Source organism: Eubalaena glacialis, chromosome 20 (genome assembly GCF_028564815.1).
Source record: "Eubalaena glacialis isolate mEubGla1 chromosome 20, mEubGla1.1.hap2.+ XY, whole genome shotgun sequence".
Classification (NCBI taxonomy): domain Eukaryota; kingdom Metazoa; phylum Chordata; class Mammalia; order Artiodactyla; family Balaenidae; genus Eubalaena; species Eubalaena glacialis.
In genome coordinates this window covers 34,043,062-34,066,178 of record NC_083735.1, presented here as the reverse complement: position 1 = coordinate 34,066,178, position 23,117 = coordinate 34,043,062, and the positions used below count along the sequence as shown (strand labels likewise).

General features: G+C 39.2%; 1 protein-coding gene across 2 annotated transcripts in view; it reads left to right on the top strand.

Annotated features, from left to right (window-relative positions):
* Positions 1-23,117, top strand: part of KAT6A (lysine acetyltransferase 6A) — a 108,367-nt gene that overhangs the window by 16,384 nt on the left and 68,866 nt on the right. The window contains exon 1 of one of the 2 annotated variants that reach the window (XM_061177624.1): positions 10,995-11,059. The exons of the other annotated variant lie outside the window; for it this stretch is intronic. Coding sequence (XP_061033607.1) covers positions 11,033-11,059 — 27 coding nt within the window. The 5' untranslated portion in view covers positions 10,995-11,032. Of the gene's footprint in view, positions 1-10,994; positions 11,060-23,117 lie in introns of those variants that run through there. 2 annotated transcript variants of the gene reach the window in all.

Sequence of the window (23,117 nt, the reverse complement as noted above, 5' to 3'; positions counted from 1 at the left end):
TCTTGTTGCTCTCATTTACCCTCCATTGTAAGCGCATCAAGGCCTTGGTTAATGTGCTATGTAAGCTCCCTTTTTCATAGCTGTTGAATACCCACTTTATCTATGTACTTTTTAGTAAAAACTCACCTTTTACTCTCTCTGAATGCTCTACAGGTGGGTTGGCTCCATCATCTACTAACTTTGAAGAAAGTTAAAAATACACAGTTTTGTTTCTGATAACTTCAGCTACGCGGAGAACTCAACTTCATCCAAGAAAGCTAGAGAAGGAAAAAGGGGAATAGTCTTTTCCCGCAAAACTTTGTATGAGTGGTAATAACATACTCTGAAGTGTTTCACAGATTAAAAAGAATTTTGCTTTCATACATATTTTCTTTTGACATAGTACTTGTAGTAAGGTAGGCAGTCCAAGTGTTATGGTGGCCAGGTTTTGCTTATGCAGAATTGTATGGTTAGTTAAGGGAATAAATAGAACTAGAACCAGGTCCCTTTCAAGCCCAGTACTCTTTCAGCCACATTAGGCTGCCTCTTGTTCATGAAAATGACAAGCATTAAAAAAAAGTGGGTGCTTCTTCAGCATTTATTACATACGTCTGTTAAACCACTTATCAAGTCATACATGTTATTAATCCTGTATCCAGGTCTTGACAAATTGTAATATGCTCAGAAAATGTTTGTTGAATGGAAACTGTCAGGTTTAAACTGGAAAGGGGAATGATAGAAATTAGGTTGATTTTTAGTTTTTTTTTAAATATTAAGTCTCCTAGTAAACTTAGAAGCTGAACCATTTATCCTCTCAAAATAATATAGATTGAAAGGAGAGAGAGAGTTCAGATGTTTTCTGCAAATGCTTGACACCTCAGCAGAAAAGTACCATCTGCCACTTCCTTTGGGGTAATATTTGTTCTCTGTTACCCCTGTAGTATTTTTAAAAGTGTAAGCAATGGTGTTTTCCCAATAGGTAATACATTCACGGGTACATAACATTTCAAACGTACGGGAAGAGTATCCCACGAGAAGTGTTCTTCTGACTCTGGTTCCCTTGCTGACCGGTTCCCTTCCTAGGCAGCGGTCAGTGGCTTTTGTTTCTTTTTTACCTTCCAAGGAGATTCTGTGTGTATGTAAGCAGTCACTTTATATATACATTTTTTTCTCACAGTTGGTAGCGTATCTTAACATACTGTTGTGCACCCTCCTTTTTTCCCTCTCTACTTAACGACGTATCTTAAGTGTGTTCCACATCAATACGTAAAGTTTGGTGGTATTCCCTTATGTGGGTGTGCCATAATTTATATAACCAGTCCCTTGCTGATGGACATTTGTTTCCAATTTTTTGTGACTACAAATAGCACTCAGTAACCTCCTTTGTGCATTATTTTACTTACAAATTCCTAGAAGTGGAATAATTGGGCAAAGAGTGTGTCTTGGTAATTTTGATATTTCTAAATTTCTCTCCATAGAGATTCACCCACAGTGTATCAGAGTAGTTGTTTCCCTACACCCTTGGCAACACAGTTTTATCAAACCTTTTGATCTTTGTCAGTCTGATAAATGAATAATCATTATCCATTTTTGACTCTATTCTTTCGCTTTCATTGGAGTTAGCTCTTCCAACCTAGTGACCAGAGACAACCTCTGATCTGTATTTGTACTGTTAGACTGTCTTAAGCCTGATTACTTGAAAATGTACAATTTTTAGGGTCATCGTAAATTTTTTTTAACTGCTGCTTTGTTGCTTTAAGAAGTATCTAGGTCTTTTTGCTGGACCTCCCTTGTAAGCAGCAGCTTATACTGATAGGTTTCTGTCACGTAGAGTCAGCTCCCCCCACACCCCCAAGTAGAAATCTTAGCCTGTCGCTTTTCTCCTGATGGCAAGGAGCAGATGATTTAGTATGACCTTCTTTGTCAATCTTTTTAAGTGCTTGTATTTGAAAACTTATGTAATTTTGAATAAATATTATATGCTTGATGTTACATTTAGGTCATAACAACATTTTAAGGAAGACTGTCTATTTTATAGAAGAAACAAGGCTCATAGAGGTCTAGTGATATGCCCAAGGTTGTATAGTTTTAGTATACGTGCCAGAATGTAGAGGCTAGTGGAGTGGTCAAAAGAAAAAAGCACTGTGAATTCAGAGTTGAGATAAACTGAAACTCTAGTAAATTGGTGCAGTGGTTTAAAGTATCCCTGAATTATTACAACATTATTTCTGATTAGTTTAGGGTTTACATTTAAGAGTACATTCTCTTGACCTCATCAATTACGTGTTCTTTGATCTTTAAATTACTTTACCCTCCATGAGCTTCAGTTCCTTTTCTGTAGAAGAGAAGTAACTACCCAATGCATGCAGCAACTGCCTACTAAGGATTGTTTTAAGCCTGAGCAGGTCATGGCTCCAGGGATTTTTTTTTTGCCTTCACTTTCAGAAATAAACAGCAGGAAATAGTGCTGATTTTCCTCTCCTTTCTCCGGTAAAACACCAAACACAAAACCAAACAAATCAATTTATTAACCCACAAAATCTTGCCATCATACTTTAAAGACTGAAGTTTTCATGAACACATGTCAATTTTAACAGGACATAGAAGCAGACATATAAATAGGTTAAAAAGCATTTTTCACATATCTGTAATCCATTTAAGTTAGGATGGATGTTCTGTGGTCATGTTCTTTTGGAATAGGCAAAATATTTGACAGTCCCTCATTTGGTCCTGTTTTTTAAGTAATAGTAGCTCTCTCTTCCCCGAGTAAAACCAACAACCCTCACCACCCCCCTCCCCCCAGAGTACCCCCTTTGTTAAAGTTGTTAATATAAGTCTGTATTTTGTATCTTGAAGTTCAAGATTAGAGTAAGGATGAAGCCTTAGAGCTGTTGTTTCTCCGCATGCAAAGCAACCTGGCCCATATCGGAAATCAAACTAAGGACTTTAATATAATTAAGCACCATGTTTTATTTTTATAGCACTGCTTCTCAAATTTTCATCTGGGAATCTTGTTAAAATGCAGTTTTACATCTTTGCTGAAGCCTGAGATTTTGCATTTCTAACAAGCTCCCAACAATTCCGCTGCTGCACAGAACACACTTTGAGCAGCAAGTTTCTGTAGGACTGAATCTCTCTTTTACTTTTTTTAAAAATTAATTAATTAATTAATTTTTGGCTGTGTTGGGTCTTTGTTGCTGCACGCAGGCTTTCTCTAGTTGCAGCAAGCGGGGGCTACTCTTCATTGCGGCGCGCAGGCTTCTCATTGCGGTGGCTTCTCTTGTTGCGGAGCACAGGCTCTAGGAGTGTGGGCTTCAGTAGTTGTGGCACGCGGGCTCAGTAGTTGTGGCTCACGGGCCCTAGAGCGCAGGCTCAATAGTTGCGGCTCATGGGCTTAGTTGCTCTGCGGCATGTGGGATCTTCCCGGACCAGGGCTCGAACCTGAGTCCCCTGCATTGGCAGGCAGATTCTAAACCACTGCGCCACCAGGGAAGCCCCTTTACTCTTGACTGATTGTCTTAAATCATATGGTTATTTTCAGGTATTCATTTAGATTTCCACTGAATGTCTATGTCCCAGGCACTGTGCTAGGACTGGGATTATAATGGGGATGCTGGATAGATACTCTGCTCTCAGTCAAGGGAAAGCCAAGGAAATAATAACAACCAAGTATATGAAATTGTGATAAGTCCAGGGAGGTGTGAAAATCTAAGTACAAAACTACTGTTTAAACAGGTTTATGAAGATAGTGAAGCTAGGTTGTCTGGTATATTGACATCTAAGTTCCCAGTAGGCATAAAGTGGAACTCTGATCAAAGTGTCAGTCTAAAACAGATGATGGCAAACTTTTTTGTAAAGGGCCAGATAGTACATATTTTAGGCTTTGTAGGCTCTATAGCCTCTGACCTAACTACTCAGCTCTCAGCAAAGTAGCCATGGGCAATACATAAATGAACACGTGTCTTCCCAAAAGACTTTACCTATGAAACACATGGTGGGCTGGATTTGGTCTGAAGGCCATAGTTTGCACACCCTGCTCTAGAACAGCAGTACATTACACTCAGTTGTAAGATGTGTTGAAAATAATTTAAAATAAAGTAATGATTTATTTAAAAAATTGAGGTGGTTACCTCTATAATAACATTACTGATTTGTTTGCATTCAAATATGCTATCTTGGAACATGAGTTGTTCATATACCTAGGGATACCCCTGAGAATATGTCATGCATGTGATTGTCATTTGTCATGTGTATCATCGGGAAAAGAAGGGTAAAGAATTATAGTTAGTACTCCTAAAGAGTATCAGAAATACTTATTTCCTCCTTTTCTTATATGGGGAAAGAAGCTGTGACAGGTTAGAGGGGTTAGGGAATTTCAGTACAGGTATATAATGAAACGTTGCCATAAGTTACTTTTTCTGGCCAGTATTGAAAAACATGTAATTTCTGGACCAGAAGAGGATGACATTCTTGGGCACTCAAATAAGTTATCATTTAGGGTGGTGAATAGAATTTGGGCTCTGGAGTTTGCTTTCTGGTTTCACCACTTAACTAGTTGTGTCATCTTGGGCAAAGAATTTAACCTCTTTGCCCCTCAATTTCTTAATGGGATCATGATACAGAATACAGTTTTTGGAGATGATAAGAAACACTATTTGATAGCACTGGTAAATAGTAGGCCCTCAGTAGGTGTTGCTTCCCCTCCCTTCTGACCTGTCTGAGGAAAATTAAGAAAAAATGTTTCTGTCATATAAGAATGTTAAAATTTTCTTGGAGGTAAAAAAGTAAAAGAGGAGCATGTTCAGAATAACATGCGAACAAGTGTAAGGCCTTTTAATAGAAAGGTAAGTGGGTAAGAAATTATCATTCAGTTGTGGAGCTAAAAGTCTTAGGAATTCTTTCACTTCAGATCCATATTTTTACAGATGAGAAGAGATTAAACGACTTCCCCTAAGCGTCTCTGTGTTGTCTTTGTAAATAGGTAGGGAAGGACACTCGAACGTTCACCCGTCAACTGCATGTTACTGGCTCTTGGTTAGGAATTTCTTTATCTTTAAGCTAAATTCATCTTGTTTCATTTTAAGCACCTAATAGCTTTCTTTGCTTATTTTGAAACCTTGGTAAATGTTGACTCAAATAATTTTCTGACTTCAACAGAGATGAAGAGTAACTATAGTCCTGACTATAAATTAAATAATCTTGATTTGTTTAATGTTGCCACTAGGAACAATTTTTAAATGACATTTTGGTAGCTCTTTTAACTTGGATTTTTTTGCAGACCTAAGAATTTATAATGCTGTGAGTCTTTGAATTGCATTAGTAGAAGGGAAAGGAGATATTGAATACTGACAAGCCAAAAAAAATTATACATATATATAAAATAATTGCTGTTTAGCAGCTTTAGTCATGCTCCTATATCTGTCTCCTGTTTCCTTAACTCAGTTCTTTTCTCTCTTGGTTTATTGCAGTTGTCTTTCAGCTGGCTTTCCTTCACTTTTTCAGTAAATGATACCTGATGATAAATGCTGCGGATTGAGCAGCAAACCGAATGGATAAAAATCCCTGCCCTCATGGGCTTATATTATCTAGCAGACTCCAGTCTAGACTTTTGGAGCTCACATCTATACTGCCTGATTATTCTCTCTAAAATATCTTGTCTTCCCCTTGTTTAGAATCCTCAAGCCTGTTGGCTTTCTGTTAATGTCTGGATAAAATTCAGGCTCCTGAGCCTTTATGCAGCTTCATCTGTTGCCACACTCTTTTAACCTACTGTCTTTCGACATATTGCAGTTCCCTGTAGGCACCACATTCTCTAGCTAATAAGCCTCCTTGGCCTACCCACTACCATTACTGATTTGGTGAGATGACTTTCTTCCTGTATGGCCATAGCAGACATATTCTCATGGTATGTTAGGCATGCTGATTTTTCTCCCCGTATTGTGATAGTCTGTTTAGCTGCCTCTGCTACTGGAATTAAAGGCAGAGTTGCTTTTTATTCTTTATTTTTCAGTGTCTGTCAAGGGGCCTGGCTCATAGTTTGAAATTTTTATTGAACAGTGAATGAAATGCCTGTGAAATGAAACCTCTACTATCTCAGCGCTATCAAGATGACTAAAGAGTGTTGGGGTTCATTCAGTAAACCTTTGAATTTGTGGAGTGCTTACTATGTGTCAGATAATAGATAAGTAGATAACCTGCTCTCAGATGAGTCAATGATAAGGCTGACAACTTCCTTTTATAACAGGCTATCTTTTTTATTATTACGCACACACATACACACACACACACACACGCTTGCACACACATGTAAATAATAAATAGTCTCTACTATCAAGTATCCAAACAGTGTTGATGTTATCTTTTTAGTAAAGCAGTGTTTTAAACTATTGAATAGAGACTGATGAAAATTTGGGGATCCACAAACCATTTTAGGGTCATATGAGGAAGGAATATGAGTCCTGGTTTGTCAGAAAACCTTCTGTGGACACCTTCTGGTAAGATTAAGAAAGTGTCAGCATCCAAACTTGGATAATGGGTCAGTAGCTTGGAAGAAAATTCTGGAGACCACAGTGAAATAGTCTTTAAGAATTACTGTATCACTGACACCTGCATGGTTCAAAGAGTGATACTGTAAACAAACAAACAAACCACCAACAAAAAATGAGCACTGACAACTCTGAATAGAAAAGTGTTCCAGAAGAGATGAACTCTGAATTCAAAAAAAGGTTTAAGGATACTCAATTAATTTTGCTTACATTTTTCCTTCTTGATTGCACAAGATTAATAAAGATAAAAATATGTCTAAATAAGAGCACTTTCAATAAGTTTACATTAAAAATTTAATAAGTTTGGAAAAAACTGGGGAAATGGAAGCATAGAAGTATATAAAATGCCAATATTTTTTGCACCCCTCAGAGATCCAAAGTCATTTGCATAGTTTAATAGCATACAAAATATATTTTAAACAACTGTGTTTGCTCATTAAATCATTGTATTTATTATCTTTAAAAATATGAAGGCTTGTAAATGTTTTCTTCCTCCAAATAAGAATAAAGTTTTGACCTTAAATGACCTTTGTAGTAGAGCTGTCTACTTGTATATCTCATATTTCACCAATATCCCTCCTTTTTTAAATAGTAGATTAGTTATTTTCATATTGCAGTTCTCTTTGACTCTTATTTTACACTTTGACTTTTGTGTTTTGTAACCATTAATCTCTCAATCTGTTGTTGTATATTTTTAGAGATGTTAAAAGTGGTTTGTATGCTCATGCTGGTGTTTTCAATTCAGGGATATGCATATGTAAATCTGCTGTTTTGAAAAGGATTGTAAATATACACACACAGTATGTGTATATTTGTTATAAGGAAAAGGTTTAATTAATCTTTGACTGATGAGCCTTGATGTTAATTTTTATTGCTTACTTTTAATACTAATTTTAAAACAATAAGCAGAAGAGAGTTGTGTTTCCCAAATTGCTTCCTTGCTATACCAGTTCCTGAATTTGTGTTCGGAGAACAGAGGAATCCCGGTCAACAGTAAGTTTAGGAACAGTGCATATTCATAGTTCACATAAGCATATTAAAAGCATTGTGGAATCTCCACCCCTACACCTTTTACACTTTGCTTAACTAAACCTATTTGGATAAGGGGAGACAACTCCCTCCTTTCCCACCTCTTAACTGCCCTTGAGACCTGTTTAGGAACCACGGCTATCATGCTTTTTCTGGGGCTCTAATACTCTTTCAGAACCTGGCCTTTTGATTGTTAATGGCAGTTGGAGTCTTTGCTCCTGCCTGCTTTTGCGGTAAAATATCTAGGGGAGTTACTTAAAGGGGGAAAAAGGAGCCAGCCTTTTTCGGTTGGAAAAACCTGTGGCTAGGGCATCTGTGTATGTCCACGAGCAAACTTCTTTGCTGTCTTTTAGTTCTTATATGAACATCAGACTTGTTGGCTGTTTGGATTATTGGAGCAGGAATAAACTGACGTTCAACTCAATTTTTCATGGCACTGGAAGGGACAAAAAGATGTTTAAAACAAAATTGTGATTAAATCAATGCCTTTTTTTTCTTTTTTTAAAGAAAAACTTTCAAATGAAGAAAAATACCCTTGAACATAACTGTTTGGCTCAGGCTTTTTAATTACCTGTTTTTCTGTTGAGAAGATAGGATAATACATATTCCAGGAATTGAAATGTGTCTAGAAAACTTACAGGAAATTGTGAACTGGCATTGCAGGCTTTTTAGATTTGCTAATCTGTAAGCGCCTTGAAGATAAAGTGTTCATCTTTATGTTGCTCACGGGCAAATATTGTTTTATGCGCCACAGTAATTTGTGTCCTCATTTAAGGCAAGAAGGGCTTTGTGTTCAGTTATCAAGTGCCTCCTGTGTGTCTCGACATTGTTCATCACCTGGGATGACCATTAAATGTGATTGTGGTATCTGGAAAGTTGTTTGTGTAGTTGCCTCCTGATTCATCTGCCCTCCTTGCTTCCCAGCTCTGCTTTCCCCCAGCTCTGCTTTCCCCCAGCTCACAGGGGCTGAAGGGATCTGGCTGTAGATTGTAGTCCTGCTTACTGTAACACAGGCCTGTCAGCTTGAGTCAGGATTCTCTTCAGTACAGAAGGGACACAGGCATGGCCCTGACCTCAGTGGACAGATGATTTGTGGGTTTTGATGTCAGTGATATATCAGGAGGTTTTGGTATGTCTTTGTGGATGACATTGGTGGAGCATCTCTGACTGTGACTTGACATTTTCTAGCCTACTCTATTCTCATTGCCTTAGTGTCTCCCCTCATGCAGTGGTTCAACCGTTTGAAAGAGTCTCTTGAGGCTTCAGGATGAGGAGTAGTTGAAGAATTATGAACAGTGTTTCCTCAGCTAATTAAAGAGACCCGAACCTATAATCTAACCTAACCTAATGTAATCCTGAACCTGTAGCTAAAATTAATCATTGAATATACCGAAGTTTGTTATTCTGCTTCAGTTTCTGTCCCCTTGTACGTGAAGTTGCTCATTCTAATTGAGTAACAGATCTCTGAATTTCTTTGTGTGTAGAGTTGGCCAAAAAGTTCGTTTGGTTTTAAGTAAAAATAAGACATTTTTCATTTTCACCAAGAACTTTATTGAAAAACGGATTCATTAACCGAATGAACTTTTTGGCCAACCCAATATATATGCATGCTAATCTGCTGTCCTCCCTGCCTCACTTAATCCTTTTCTTTTTTCTTACTTTGCTTCTCTTTTGTCTTCCTACCTATCCTTGTCTTATTGCTGTGATTTCTGCCCCACCCCAAAATAAAAACAGACACAAAAACTGATCATGCTATGGATTGAAGGGCTATTTGTTGATTTAATTTTATATATTAAAAAAAAACAGACCCTGGTAGCTTGAGACTTCTCTGTGTGTGTGTTTTAAGAAAGAGCATAGCCCCTAAATCTTAAGCCAAAAATGTGGCTGTTTTTGCTGGTATATTTGCCTTCAGTTGATTTTTCTATGGGATTTGGCCCTGGATAGCTATACCATGGGTACAGTGACTGTGAGCGGCCTATAGTAGCTGATTACAGGGATTAAAAAGTTCTTACGGAAGTGCACTTGCTTTGTATTGTGTATGGGGCAGTTCGGTAGGAGTACTCACTATAGCAGAGAGACTGGTAGTGTGTCTGGCAGCTTTTTCTCACATGTCACCTGCAGTCCAGTTGCAAACCCTTCTGGCTCTGCCCTCAGCAGGGGTTGGTGATTTACGGCCCCAGCCAAATCTGGCCCCCACCTCTTTTTGTACAGCCTATGAGCTAAGAATGTTTTTAAAAACATTTTTAAATGGTTGAAAAGGTCCAAGGAAGAATAGTATTTCATACGTGTGAAAAGTATATGTAATTCAAATTTCACGTCTTTATAAGAGTTTTATTAGAGCACAGCTACACTTGTTCGTGGCTTCTTTCACGCTTTACAACGGAGTTGAGTAGTTGCAGCTAATGTGGCCTGCAGAGGCTAAAATATTTACTTCCTGGCCCTTTACAGAAAGAGTCTGCCAAGCCCTGCTCTAGAGCAGGGGTCCCCATCCTCCCCCCCACCGGGCCGCACAGCAGGAGGTGAGTGGCGGGCGGGTGAGCGAGAGAAGCTTCATCTGCCGCTCCCGTTATTTCCCCATCGCTGGCATTACTGCCTGAACCAACCCTCCAACCGCCCCCGCGGTCCATGGAAAAATTGTCTTCCATGAAACTGGTCCCTGGTGCCAAAAGGTTGGGGACCACTGCTCTAGAGTACACAGCAGGATCCATCCACTTCTCACTTCCTCCTCTGCTACTATCTGGGTCAAACTTTTTTTTTCTTAAGATTTTTTTTTTGACGTGGACCATTTTTAAAGTCTATATTGAATTTTGTTACAGTATTGCTTATGTTTTATGCTTTGGTCTTTTGGCAGTGAGGCATGTGCGATCTCAGCTCCCCGACCAGGGATCAAACCTGCACACACACCCCTGCATTGGAAGGCGAAGTCCTAACCACTGGACTGCCAGGGAAGTCCCTGGGTCAAACTTTCTGACTAGACCATTGCTGTTGCTTCCTAATTATCTCCTTGCTTTTGTCCTTATTCCCCTACATCTGCACGGCCAGAGGACTTTTTTTTTTTTTTAAGTAAACCAGATTTTGTGACTGCTTTGCTTAAAACCATTTAATAGTTTACTGTCTTGCTCAGAGCAAGTGTGAAAAGTGTGTAAAGTTTCTCTGATTGTAATGGAAAAGCAAACATAGCAGTATGAAAACAGATGGACATGGCTGAGTTCCAATAAAACTTTATTTGCAGAAACAGGTGGTAAGTTAGATTTGCCCTGTGGGTTTTAGTGTTCTGACTTCTGCTCTAGATACTATGAAATCCTCCCAAACCCTTTCCTTCCACATAACACACACTTCCTGGTTTTACTTCCTGCTGTTCTCCTCCCCTGCTGTCCACCAGCCACATGGACTTTCTTTTTGTCCCCAGGTACATCCCTGCCTAAGCACATTTTGCATTTGCTGATCCCTCTACTTGGAACTCTCCCCGCCCAGTCAGTATGTATTGTGTACCTGCTATGTACCAGGTATTGCCCTCAACTCTTGGGATTTATCTGTGAGCAAAACCTGAAATCTATCACCTTATGTAGCTCACATTGGGGGGTGTGTGTGTGTGTAGGCAGTAAAAATAATAGCAAATATAAAAAGTAAAGGATATAGTTTGTCGTAAGACACATGCAATGGGAAAAAATAGACTGTGCTAAGAGAAGCCTTGTGGATAAAGTGATGTATGCAAAGATCTCTGGGAGTGGCAGTGCGGGGAGGGGGGAGTGGTCTCCAAAATAAATATTTGCATGGCTTGTGTACCTCACCTTCTTCCCTGACTGCCCTATAGAAAATTGCAGTCTCTCCACCACACTGGGGATTCATTAGTGCCATTTTTGTGTTGTTTTTGTATATAGTACTTACTGCCATTTGACATACTCTGTATTTTATTTTTGTTTGTCTCCTCCTACTAGAATTAGAATGTAAGCTCCAAGAGAGCTTTCTTTTTGATTTCTGCTTTTTCCTTAGTGTCTGGCACATAGTGGGTGTTCAGTAAGTATTTCTGAAATGAATCAATCTAGGTGAACTGTTAATCCCTAGACTTATTCTTTACCAGTGGTATTTATAGCATGCTTATCACTGCATGTATTTACTGCTTTTTAGTAAGAAATAGGTTATTGGGTGATAAATTTGGAAGCAAAGGAGGAAGTTCAGCACCACTGAGTACTCTTCAAGATGATTTTGTTTCTTTTCAGATCAAATGGCTACATATGTATAGTGGAAAGATAGCCATTTAAAAAAAGTGATGTTGGATGGTGATGGAAGGGAGGGAAAAAAACCAAGACTGTGCTTAGTGATACATCTAGATAGGCAGTGACCTGAATGTCCTACTTCTAAATAGGAATGCCCATAAGGAAGTCTACGTAAATGTTCCTCCCCTTGTTCATCATTCTTCTCTTTCCTAATTCAAAATAACCTCAAAACAATTGATTTAGAGCAGGGGTCAGCAAACTAGACCCAGCCTGTGGGCCAAATCCTGTCCAAGACCTATTTTTTATGGCCCTTCAGCCGATTTTATATTTTTACGGGTTATTTAAAAAAGAGAGACTATACTCTAGATGACACAGACTTTGCCTGGCCTGCAAAACCTAAAAACACTTACCTTCTGATCTTCTACAGAAACAGTTTGCCAACCTTTGACTTAGAGGTAGGCACCTTCTTGGTTGCTTCCAGGGTAGAAAGATACTTCTCTATGGTGGTCTTCATAAATAATAGAACTTTAGAATTGGAACATGTACGCCATCTCGTTTTAAAGGTTGTGTCGAGACCTAGAAAGCTACGTTAACTTTTTGGGGTAACACAGCTTTCTAGGTATAGATCCTGAGTCTCTAGCCCATTATTTTTTATGTACTTTTTTTCGTATCAGTAAGGAGTGGTATTCCCGCTTCTGTGATATCTTAGGCAAACTGTCTTCTTCTAAGCCTAATTTTTATCATCTGTAAAACTGAGAAATTGATACTATAGGCGTTCTGTAATAATTAAATGAAATAATGTTATAAGGTACTAGTGTATAGTTAAAAGTGCTCAACAGATCATGGCTATTATATTTTGTCACGTTGTAGTTAACAGATTTCTGGTGCCTAGAAGTCACACCCTCTCCCTCCCCCCACACATTTTTTACGGGATAGGGCCAAGGAGGGAAGGTGTTTCTGTCATCTAGAGCTTTAATTCACACCTCCTTTGTGTATTGAAAAGTAGTTAGAGATCTTAACTATTTCAGTAATATTGTATTTCATGAGTTTTGCGGGGCTTAATCAACTTTTAGAACACTGTTAAAAATGGGACATTTTGTTCCAAGTTGTAAACACTGATTTACAAACAGACTTTTTGAAGTTGAATTGCTGATTGAAGATTACTTTTCTAAAAAGTTTAGGCAGAAGGGATTTTGGGGGGAGCTGAAAGGAAAAGAATGAGGGAAGGGAGAGCAAGAAGTAGAGCACCTGTGGGAACTGAGGACTATGGTTTTACAGGCCAGGCTTATTTCTAGTGTGTGGTGATAGAAATGCTGGGAGGCTGTAAAATGCTCAGAATGTCATTTATGCATGGATTAGTGCTGTTCCAGAGTTTACCTAGTCTGTGAGGGGTATATTATGAGATTAGAAGGCCATCACGTCGTTCACCTATCTCCTCTCCTACTATACCCTCTGTCTAGATGAAATAGGGTTAGTAAATTAATATCAAGGACAGTTTTGAAAGAAAGTCATAAAAGGACTAGCAACCTTGGTTAAGATAGGAGCAGGGAATCACATATTTGGTGTTTAAATGTTTATTGAATAAAAAAGTGATTTTACATGTGTGCCTGTGAACTTTCTTTTAAAGTAGTAAATGGCAGAGCTCTTGTAACTCCTTCCTTCCTCCCTCCCTCCCTCCCTCCCTCCCTCCCTCCCTCCCTTTATGTACAGTAATGTATTCTTTTCGGTGTATAGTCTTTACAAGTTTTGACAAGTGCGTAGGGTTGTGTAACCACCACCACAATTAAGATACAGAAAAATTCCATCATCTTCTCCAAAAAACTTTCTCTGTGCTACCCTTCTGCAGTCAAACCCTGCTACCCTCTGACCAGACACGCTACTGAGCTGCTATTCTCCCTATAGTTTTGCATTTTCCAGACTATCATATAAATGAAATCATAGCCTTTTGAGTCTGGTTTCTTTCATTTAACATAAAGCATTTGAGACTCATCCATGTTGTTGTGTATGTCAGTATTTTGTTCCTTTTTATTGCTGAGTAGCATTCCATTGTATGGATGTACTGTAGTTTATCTTTTCCTTTATTGAGGGTTATTTGGGTTGGTTTCAGTTTTTAGCAGTTATGAATAAGGCTGCTATAAACGTTCATATTCAGGTTTTTGTGTGGACATAGATGGCTTGGTTTCCTGTGGCTACTGTAACACATTGCCAAACTGGGTGCCTTAAAGACCATGGAAGTTTATTCCTGCACAGTCCTGGAGGCCAGAGTCTGAAATGGTATCTCAAGGCCAAAATCAAGGTGTTGGCAGGAACACACTCACTCTACAGGCTGTTGCAGCTCCTGGTGCTCCTGACATTCCTGGGCTTATGGCCGCATCGCTTCAGGCTCTGCCTCCATCTTCACATCAGCGTCCGCCCTCTGTGTGTCCAGTCTTCCTCTGTCCCTCTCTTATAAGGGTAAATATGATGGCTCACATGGTAATCCGGGATAATTTCCAATATCAAGATCCTTAATTTAATCACATTTGCAGAGATCCTTTTCCAAATAAATGAACATTTACAGGTTCCTAGGTTTAAGACCTGATATCTTCCGGGACAGTCATTCAGCTTATTGTAGTAGGTTTTCATTTCACTTGGGTAAACACCTAGGAGGGGGACTGCAGGGTTGAATGGTAAAGGTATGTTTAACTTTATAACAAACTGCCAGGCTGTTTCCACAGTGGCTCTACTGTTTCGCAATTTTTTTTTTTTTTTTTTTTTTTTTTTTGGTCTGCATTGGATCTTCGTTGCTGCGCACGGGGTTTCTCTAGTTGCGGCGAGCAGGGGCTACTCTTCGTTGCGGTGCGCGGGCTTCTCATTGCGGTGGCTTCTGTTGTGGAGCACGGGCTCGGAGCGCGAGCTTCAGTAGTTGCAGCGCACGGGCTCAGTTGCTCCGCGGCACGTGGGATCTTCCTGGACCAGGGATCGAACCTGTGTCCCCGGCACTGGCAGGCGGATTCTTAACCACTGTGCCTCCAGGGGAGTCCCTGTTTCGCATTTTTACCAGCAATGTTTGAGTTTCATTTGCTCTGCATTCTCACTAGCACTTGGTATTGTCATTTAAAAAATTTATTCTAATAGGTTTATCATTGTGATTTAATTTGCATTTCCATAGTGATTAGTCATGTTGAGCATCTTTTCATGTGCTTATTTATTTATTTATATCTTCTTTGGTGAAGTGTTCATATATTTTACCATTTTAAAAATTGGGTTATTTTCTCAGTTGAGTTTGTTCGTTTTTTAACAACTCTGTTCTCCCCAAGTTAGTCCTGGGTCCCAGGGAATTAGGAAGCTGTTGGTGCTTTTGTAATCCTCGATGTTTCTTACATTTCCTTGCTGCAAACTTTCCTTTTTGAGTTTCTAAAGCTAAATAAATTAGACTTGAGTCCTTTTCTAGCTCCTAATAGATTTACTATGTAAAAGAAATGAAGCTAAATTACCATGTGGTGGGTGTGTTAGTCAGGTCTGGGGTTGTAAAGAGAGTGATTTATTAGTGCATATGAACAAACTGCAAGGAAAGGTAGAGATGGAGCTGGCTTTAGGGACCGCTGGTCCAAGGACTCGATGATTGCGAATTCTCTCTTCCGTACTCTGCTTCTCTCTTTGAATTGGTTACATTGTCCCCTATCTCAGACAGGTTTTCTCTCACTGGTCGCACTTCTCTTAGGACTCAGATCTTTCCACCTTAGTGACCCTAGACGGAAAAAAAGATCTTCTTTGCAGACTTTGTTCAGAAAACCCCTGGGGTTTTCAGCATGAAGGCACATGCAGATCAGTAAAGCAGTCACTCTGACCTACTTGAACATCTTAACTCAAATTTAATGGGAATAAAATAAACTTGTTTTCTTCTGTCTCTTTTTTCCCCCATAGTTTTCTTTCTATCAGTAAATCCACCCCTTATCAAAGCCAGAGAATAAGGAGTCCTCCTTGATTTCCTGTAAGGAATAGGCCCTCTTCTTCCATATGCAGACCATCTCCCTTGCTTGCTGCTCTGTAACCACACTGCTATTTCCCCAGTTTCTCCATGTGCCAAGCTCTTCTCTTCTTGAGACCTTTGCACATGTTGTTTGTTCCTTCTGCATGCAGTGACTTACCCCTCTAGGAGTATAGCTTTTTCTCTACCATTAGACCTCTGCTTAAGTGTCACCACCTCAGAGAGCTTCTCTTTCTAAGGAGTGTAGCTCCTTCTTCATTCCCATCTCTTTCCAAACTCCTTATTTATTTGCTTCATAGTACTAATAACAGCTGAGAGTCATTTGATCCATCTCTTTGCTTGGATTTTGTCTTTTTACAACTAGACTCTAAATTGCTTGAATTTAGGAACTATCTTGTTTACCTTTGTATCGCCAATTCTAGTGTAGTGAGGGGCATATGGTAGGATGTAAAGGTTTTTGAATGAGTAAATCAGAATGCCTTTTTACAGTTGGCCCAACCTGGGTTTAGTGCCCGTTTAGGGTGGGGGTTGGTGGATAGACAGAAACACAGTAGCCACCACAGTAAGCTCCAAGTTAACCTATGATGAGATGCCACACTTCTTTTAGTTTTTTTTTAGAAAAATAATAGTGATTAATTCTGGTATTAGTCATTGTATTTACTAGTATTATTATTTGAATAGAAATAATCTCTAAGAGTTATCTGCAGGCAGTGGTCTAAACTAAGTTTAAAATCTTGATTTAAAACAGTAGCCAGTAGAGTCTGATTAGCACTTTTTTTCTGGTACTTAGTGTGGTGTGGCCATGTTATGGGCCAACCAGATGTTTTAAAGCATCAGTAATGACATTCACCTTCATGTTGCTCCATTGTGCTTACCCTAGGAGGCTTCTGTTCAGCTGCTTGTATTGTCCCTTTCTGTCACTTTCCTTTTGACTGTCCATTTATTTGCTGCTCTCTTAACCAGTGCTGGGAAGTTCAAGACAGAGAAGGGTCTGGTCAAGAATGTTTGGACATGCACTAGAGCACAGAAAGTTTATAACCTGTCTGGGAATGACTGTTGAGTTAGTGAGGGTTAAGGTGATTATACAGTTTGTCATTCAAACGAGGTGGTTTCTGAGCTGAAAGGGAGTGCTGGGAAAACAGGTGTAAACCTGGACTGTCTCGCAAATCCCAGTGATGGGGAGGTGATAATCAGTTGTTGCAGGATAGGGTGCTCTGAGCCTGAGAGCTTTGAATAGGAAAGCAGCTTGCCTAAAAGTGTGTTAGAGGAACCCAGGCGGAGCTCTGGGCTTTCTTGAATCTTTTTGAGGACTGAATGTAAACAGCGAGCCAAGGGTTCTGTCCCATTTAGTAGATGTAATTGCCTTATGGATAAGGTTGAAATCCTAGAATCTGAACCAAATTCTCTTTTTGTTTCCCATAGGAAACTAGTATTGTGTTTTGCTGTAATACTCACTCAGAGAATACATGGGTTGTCTGATCTGCCAGCGTCTGGCCCACTGTCAGTAGAAGATGACTGCGTGTCTTTTGCACTAGTGTTTGAAGGATTTTCCCTTCACAGCGTCTTGCCAGTTTGTCCTGTTGATAGTTGTAGTGCACATTTGAGAGTAGGTTGGAAAGATGGGCTTTAAGAGTAGTTTTTAAGTCTTATTTATATGAAGCAAACTTGAACTCTTAAATTAGAGGCAGGGCAGAATTTTATAGCCAAGTACGTACCATAGAATTTTGTCTTCGCTTGTTAGATTCCAATCTGGGGATTGTTAATAGGAGCATGGTAATTGAGATTAATAGCTATGACAGTATGTAGCATGGTGGATTCTATAAAGGTAAACTTATCACTCAAGAATTGGGTTTATCTTCTTAAATTAGGTAAAGGAGTGCTTTTTCTTTAATAAGGTTTTTGTGCTTTTGACAAAGGATGCTAATATCGAATGTTTTGTGGGAAAACAGAAAAAAACATTAAAAGTTTTGTGAGGAACGTAAAATACATACACACACACAGTTGACTTAGGGCCACCTCATATGTAACTTTTTCAATGAAGACACTTTTGTTATGCTTTTTCTTATAGTTTTTTTTTTAAAAAAACTCCCTTGTTAAGTTATATGTACCTAGATAGAGTAAATAATACTGTATATGGTTTTTCAGTGAGAATCACAGTTACTGTGAAGTTTCTTGAGATAACAGCATTAAAAATAGTATTTAAAATTTTATTCCTGTATAAAGTAGTGGCAATGCCTTTTTATGTTTTAATTCAGAGTACTTAATGGTTTCCATTTTATTTCATTTAATCAAGTCAGACAGAGCTAGTTACTGTTATCTCCATTTTATGGGGGATGAAAGAGAACCAGTATAGGTAGCTAGCTATATTTTCAGCAGCCGACTAAACTAAACCCTCAAAGCATTATATTAAAGGTGAGGGATGACACATGATGTGAAGCGCTTGGTATTAAAAAGTGGCCTTGCACAGGGTGCTGTGCATGTAGTCATACACTGGTGAGTTTGTCAAAAATTGTTTTTCAGGGTAAAATATTGCTGTGTAGACATTGCTGTATTCACTTTTTATAATTGCTTTATGCATCAACTTTAAAACTTTATCAGTTTTAAAATGTGATTTCCCTCTATATGGATTTTCTAGAATGGCACCCATACAGATGCCATTAGCCACATGTAGCTATTTCAATTTAAATTAATTAAAGTTAAAAAAATTAATGTAGCCACATTTCAGGTACCTACTAGCCCACACGTGGCTAGTGGTTACCATATTGGACAGCACAGATCTAGAACATTTTCATCATCACAGAAAGTTCAGTTAAGAACAGTATTAAAGAAAGTATCATGGGAGGACAGGGTTTGCTTTTGTTTATTAAGCTTTAGGGTTTTTTGGAGTTAAAAATGTGAGCTTTGAATTATTTATCCTAATGAGATGAGCTTTGTGATTTACTATCTGTGGATCAAGCTTGTCATGTTCACACTCGCCCTAATCTTTTTTTAGTCTCTCTGGCTCTGTATAAATCAGTCATACTAGGCTGAGGGTATTTTGGGCTAAGTAATAAAAAATTTGCAAATGTGTTTTATGTTGTTAATGTTTAATATCTTTTAAGCCTTAACGCTTAATATCTTTTTCCTTATCAATAGAGGTAATGAGAGAATGGCTACATGGAATTTGAATTAATTGATTGGGGTTATGAAGTTAACAGTTTGAATCCCGATGAACCTCCTGGTCCCAGCAGAACTCTTTGCTCTATTTTGAAGTTATCTCAGCCTCAGCTTTCCTTCAGCCTCTAAAACCCTTACTTAACGTCAGGACTCTCAGCTCAGTGCCTCTCTGAACCGTCTCACACTTGTGTCACTCCTCTGGACCACTCACTGTCTTACATTATTTGCTAATTCATTTATGATTACCCAATACGATTACCCTTAACTAGATTATGAGCTCCTTGAAAGTAGGAAACCCTATTTTGTATTTAACCTGTAATTTTAGAAATTAAGAACTGAAAGAGGCTTTAGAGATAATCGTGTCAAATATTTTCATTTTACAAATGAAGAACATGACAGGCTAAGTTGCCCATTATTGGAGAACTAGGACTAGAGAACTTGGATAGCTTCCTGTCAAGCTGTCTCCTTAATTAGCTGATTTTAAAATTTAAACTGAAGCAAGTCCTAAGCACAACTGTTGGTTGAATCTATTTTGTGTATAAACTATGTCAGTGTACAACAGAGTTATTTATAACTACTGATTTCAACACACGATATTTCCTGTTTGTTTCTTATGACACATTCTTAGGGGCAGATTGTATTCTATTTTTGGAGATACAGCATTTGATCTTGAAAAGGCATTTTTGGTTTTAGACTGAAATAGATTGGTTTCTCAGGTTAAATAAACTCAGGGTTTTTATTTTCATATTGCGTTTGGTAGTAGTGACTCATGTAATGTGTCATGGGGTTGGAGTATCCATTTATTGAAACTAATAGTGTTGAGTTTCTATGAGCTATGAATTCTGATCTCTACTTTCATATTCCAGTTCCAGTTTCAGTTTCAGTATTATTATTGTGCACACACACATGCATGCCGGCACATACACACACTCACAGGAATACTAAGAACAGCAAACTTCCCTACATATAGACAAGACTTTCTAGGGTATCTGAACTGTTCCTTGAAATTCATTTTTATTCTCTGTAGTCATTGGCAAAGTGTACATTAGGTATTTATAAGGTAATTGTTATTAGACAGGATACTGTTGCTTCTCAGAAGTATTACTGGTTTATTTCTGTGGTAGCATATGCTTGTAGTGGGCATGGACCAGACCAGCTGAGGCTTTTTTGCGGACTGCGTTGTTTCCCCACAGGGTCAGAATACCTCCCCTCCTCCTTCCTTCTTCCAAGAACTGACATCAGTTTCAGAAGGGAGTCATTGCTTGTGAATCAAGACTTTAAGTATAGGCTTTCTTCTTTCCACAGGCAGCTCTGTCCTCTGCCGTTGCTCTTGGGTGGAGTGCGCGTGTGTGTGCGTGCGCGCGTGCGTGTGCACGGTGTGTTTGCTTGCAGCATTTGGATCTGTGCAGCGGCGGCACACTGGCTTTCTACACATCCTTTGTAGAGTGACAGCATGTGTGGAGGGGCTGGCAGCCTGTGAAACAGTTTTTTTTGTCTTCCTCCTCCTCTCAACCTCACTCCCTCCCTAGATCTGGTGACATTACAGAGATAAATGTGCTGGCTAGGAAAACAGCGGAAGGAATTGACTGTCTGCCAAAAATGTGCAGCATGAAGCCAAGCTGGCTGCTCAGGCTTGCTTCCCTGATCTCTTATTGTGTGTGCAGTCTGTGAGCCCAGGGCTTTCCTTGTGGAGCATTACGTCACTGTGTTCTCCACCCTCAGGACACTGCCTTTTCTTTTGACAAGCTACTGTCCTCAGGCTTCAAACTTGTTAAACACTTAAGGCTTTATTTACACTGTTATGGAGGTAATATTGAAGATGAAATATATTAGTGTCTGAAGGAGAGATTTTATTTTATTTTTTTAACATCTTTATTGGAGTATAATTGCTTTACAATTGTGCGTTAGTTTCTGCTGTATAACAAAGTGAATCAGCTATAACATACATATATCCCCATATTCCCTCCCTCTTGTGTCTCCTTCCCACCCTCCCTATCCCAGCCCTCTAGGTGGTCACAAAGCACTGAGCTGATCTCCCTGTGCTATGCGGCTGCTTCCCACTAGCTATCTATTTTACATTTGGTAGTGTATATATGTCCATACCACTCTCTCACTTCGTCCCAGCTTACCCTTCCCTCTCCCCGTGTCCTCAAGTCCATTCTCTACGTCTGCGTCTTTATTCCTTTTCTGCTTCTAGGTTCTTCAGAACCTTTTTTTTTTTTTTTTTTTTAAGATTCCATATATATGTGTTAGCATACGGTATTTGTTTTTCTCTTTCTGACTAACTTCACTCTGTATGACAGACTCTAGGTCCATCCACCTCACTACAAATAACTCAATTTCGTTTCTTTTTATTGCTGAGTAATATTCCATTGTATATATGTGCCACATCTTCTTTATCCATTCATCTTTCGATGGACACTTAGGTTGCTTCCATGTCCTGGCTATTGTAAATAGAGCTGCAGTGAACATTGTGGTACATGCCTCTTCTTGAATATGGTTGAAAGAGAGATTTTAATTCGATGTAATATCCACTTGGGCATGTGTGGGCATGCGCTCATGTGTTCTGGACAACCTTAGGGTGGTGTAGAGAAGTAAGGTCCTGGTAACTACCTGAAATTATTACATTGCTTTAAAAAATCTATTCTTCAGGAAGAGGGATATCGTCTCAAATGACTTCGAAGACAGTTCAGAGACGTACTGATTTTAAACTGTTGATCTTCATTGCAGATAGACATTTCTAGGACAAGTGATTTCATTTACTTACTGTGTTGAATTAAAGAAGATAATATGAGATCTGGAAGTTTGGGGTTCTTATTTTCAAGACTGCTAATGAAATTGAGTATCTAGACTGTGTAAAATGTGTCAGTGATTTTAGAGAAAAAAATTAGCTTTTTGTTCTTTTCCATAGTTTGGTGAGACTGTTTAAATCCATGTCTAAAGAAAATGGTTTTAGCTATTAATTAAAGATTTATATAGTCCTTTAAAAAAATAAGATGAGGTCCTACTTTTTATCATTTTAGGAAAGCATTATTTTAAATAGGTTCATTTGGGTGCCTTTAACCATAGTATTTTCATTGTATTTGTTCCTTATCATGTGTTACCCTGCATTGTAATGTGTTTTTAATGTGTATGTTCTGTTTTTACAACTAGATTGTGAGACCCAGAAGCAGGGAACTAGTTTTGTTACACCTTGTTTCTCCAGCATTGAATTTGGTGTCCTTATGCATAGTAGATGGTATGGACAATAGTATGTAGAGGTAACACTGAAGATGAGAATTGTGTGAGGTGATTTTACTAGCTGACTGTCTAAGTCAGCTAAGGCCTCCGTTGCAGAATACCGTAGACTGGGTGGCTTAAAAAATAGAAATTTCTTTTCTCACAGTTCTGGAGGCTGAAGTCTGAGATCAGGGTGCCAGCAGGGTTGGTTTCTCCTGAGGCCTCTCTCCCTGGCTTGCAGATGACCACCTTCTTGCTGTGTCTCACATGGCCTTTCCTCTGGACACACCCCCCTGGTGTCTCTTCCTGCTCTTACAACACACCAGACCTCTAGGATTAGGGACCCACTCTTGTAACCTCACTTAACTTTACCTCCTTAAGAGTCCTATCTCCAGATACAGGTGTCCCACTGAGGGTTAAGAGTTTAACGTACGAATCCTGGAGGGATACAGTTCAGTCCAGAACACTGGCCTGAAGATAGATATGCCAAGTTATTAAGGTTTGAGATAACACGCTTTGCTGTACACCTGTAACTAACACATCATTGTTAGTCAACTATACTCCAATATAAAATAAAAACTAAAAAAAAAAAAGGTATGAGATAACATACCAGTCAAGATGTAGTCAGGAAAACAGAAACCTTGAGAGAATGCAGGATAGGGCATTGATAAAGCAGATGTTGGAGAGCTGAAAAGCACAGTGGGAACACTGAAGACGGTAACTTCCATAAGCAGCTACCACTCCTAGGGCTGGGACAACAGAAGGAGGAGATTTGGATTATTAGAACCTAGAAGCGTGGAGGAGGGACCCCATGGAGCTGGGGTTCAGACCTATGAGGAGGGCCCACTGCCTGGTTGCTTTTAAAAGCTTGGAGAGGGCTTCCCTGGAGGCGCAGTGGTTAAGAATCCGCCTGCCAGTGCAGGAGACACGGGTTCGAGCCCTGGTCCGGGAAGATCAGCCATGCCTCGGAGCAGCTAAGCCTGTGCTCCACAACTACTGAGC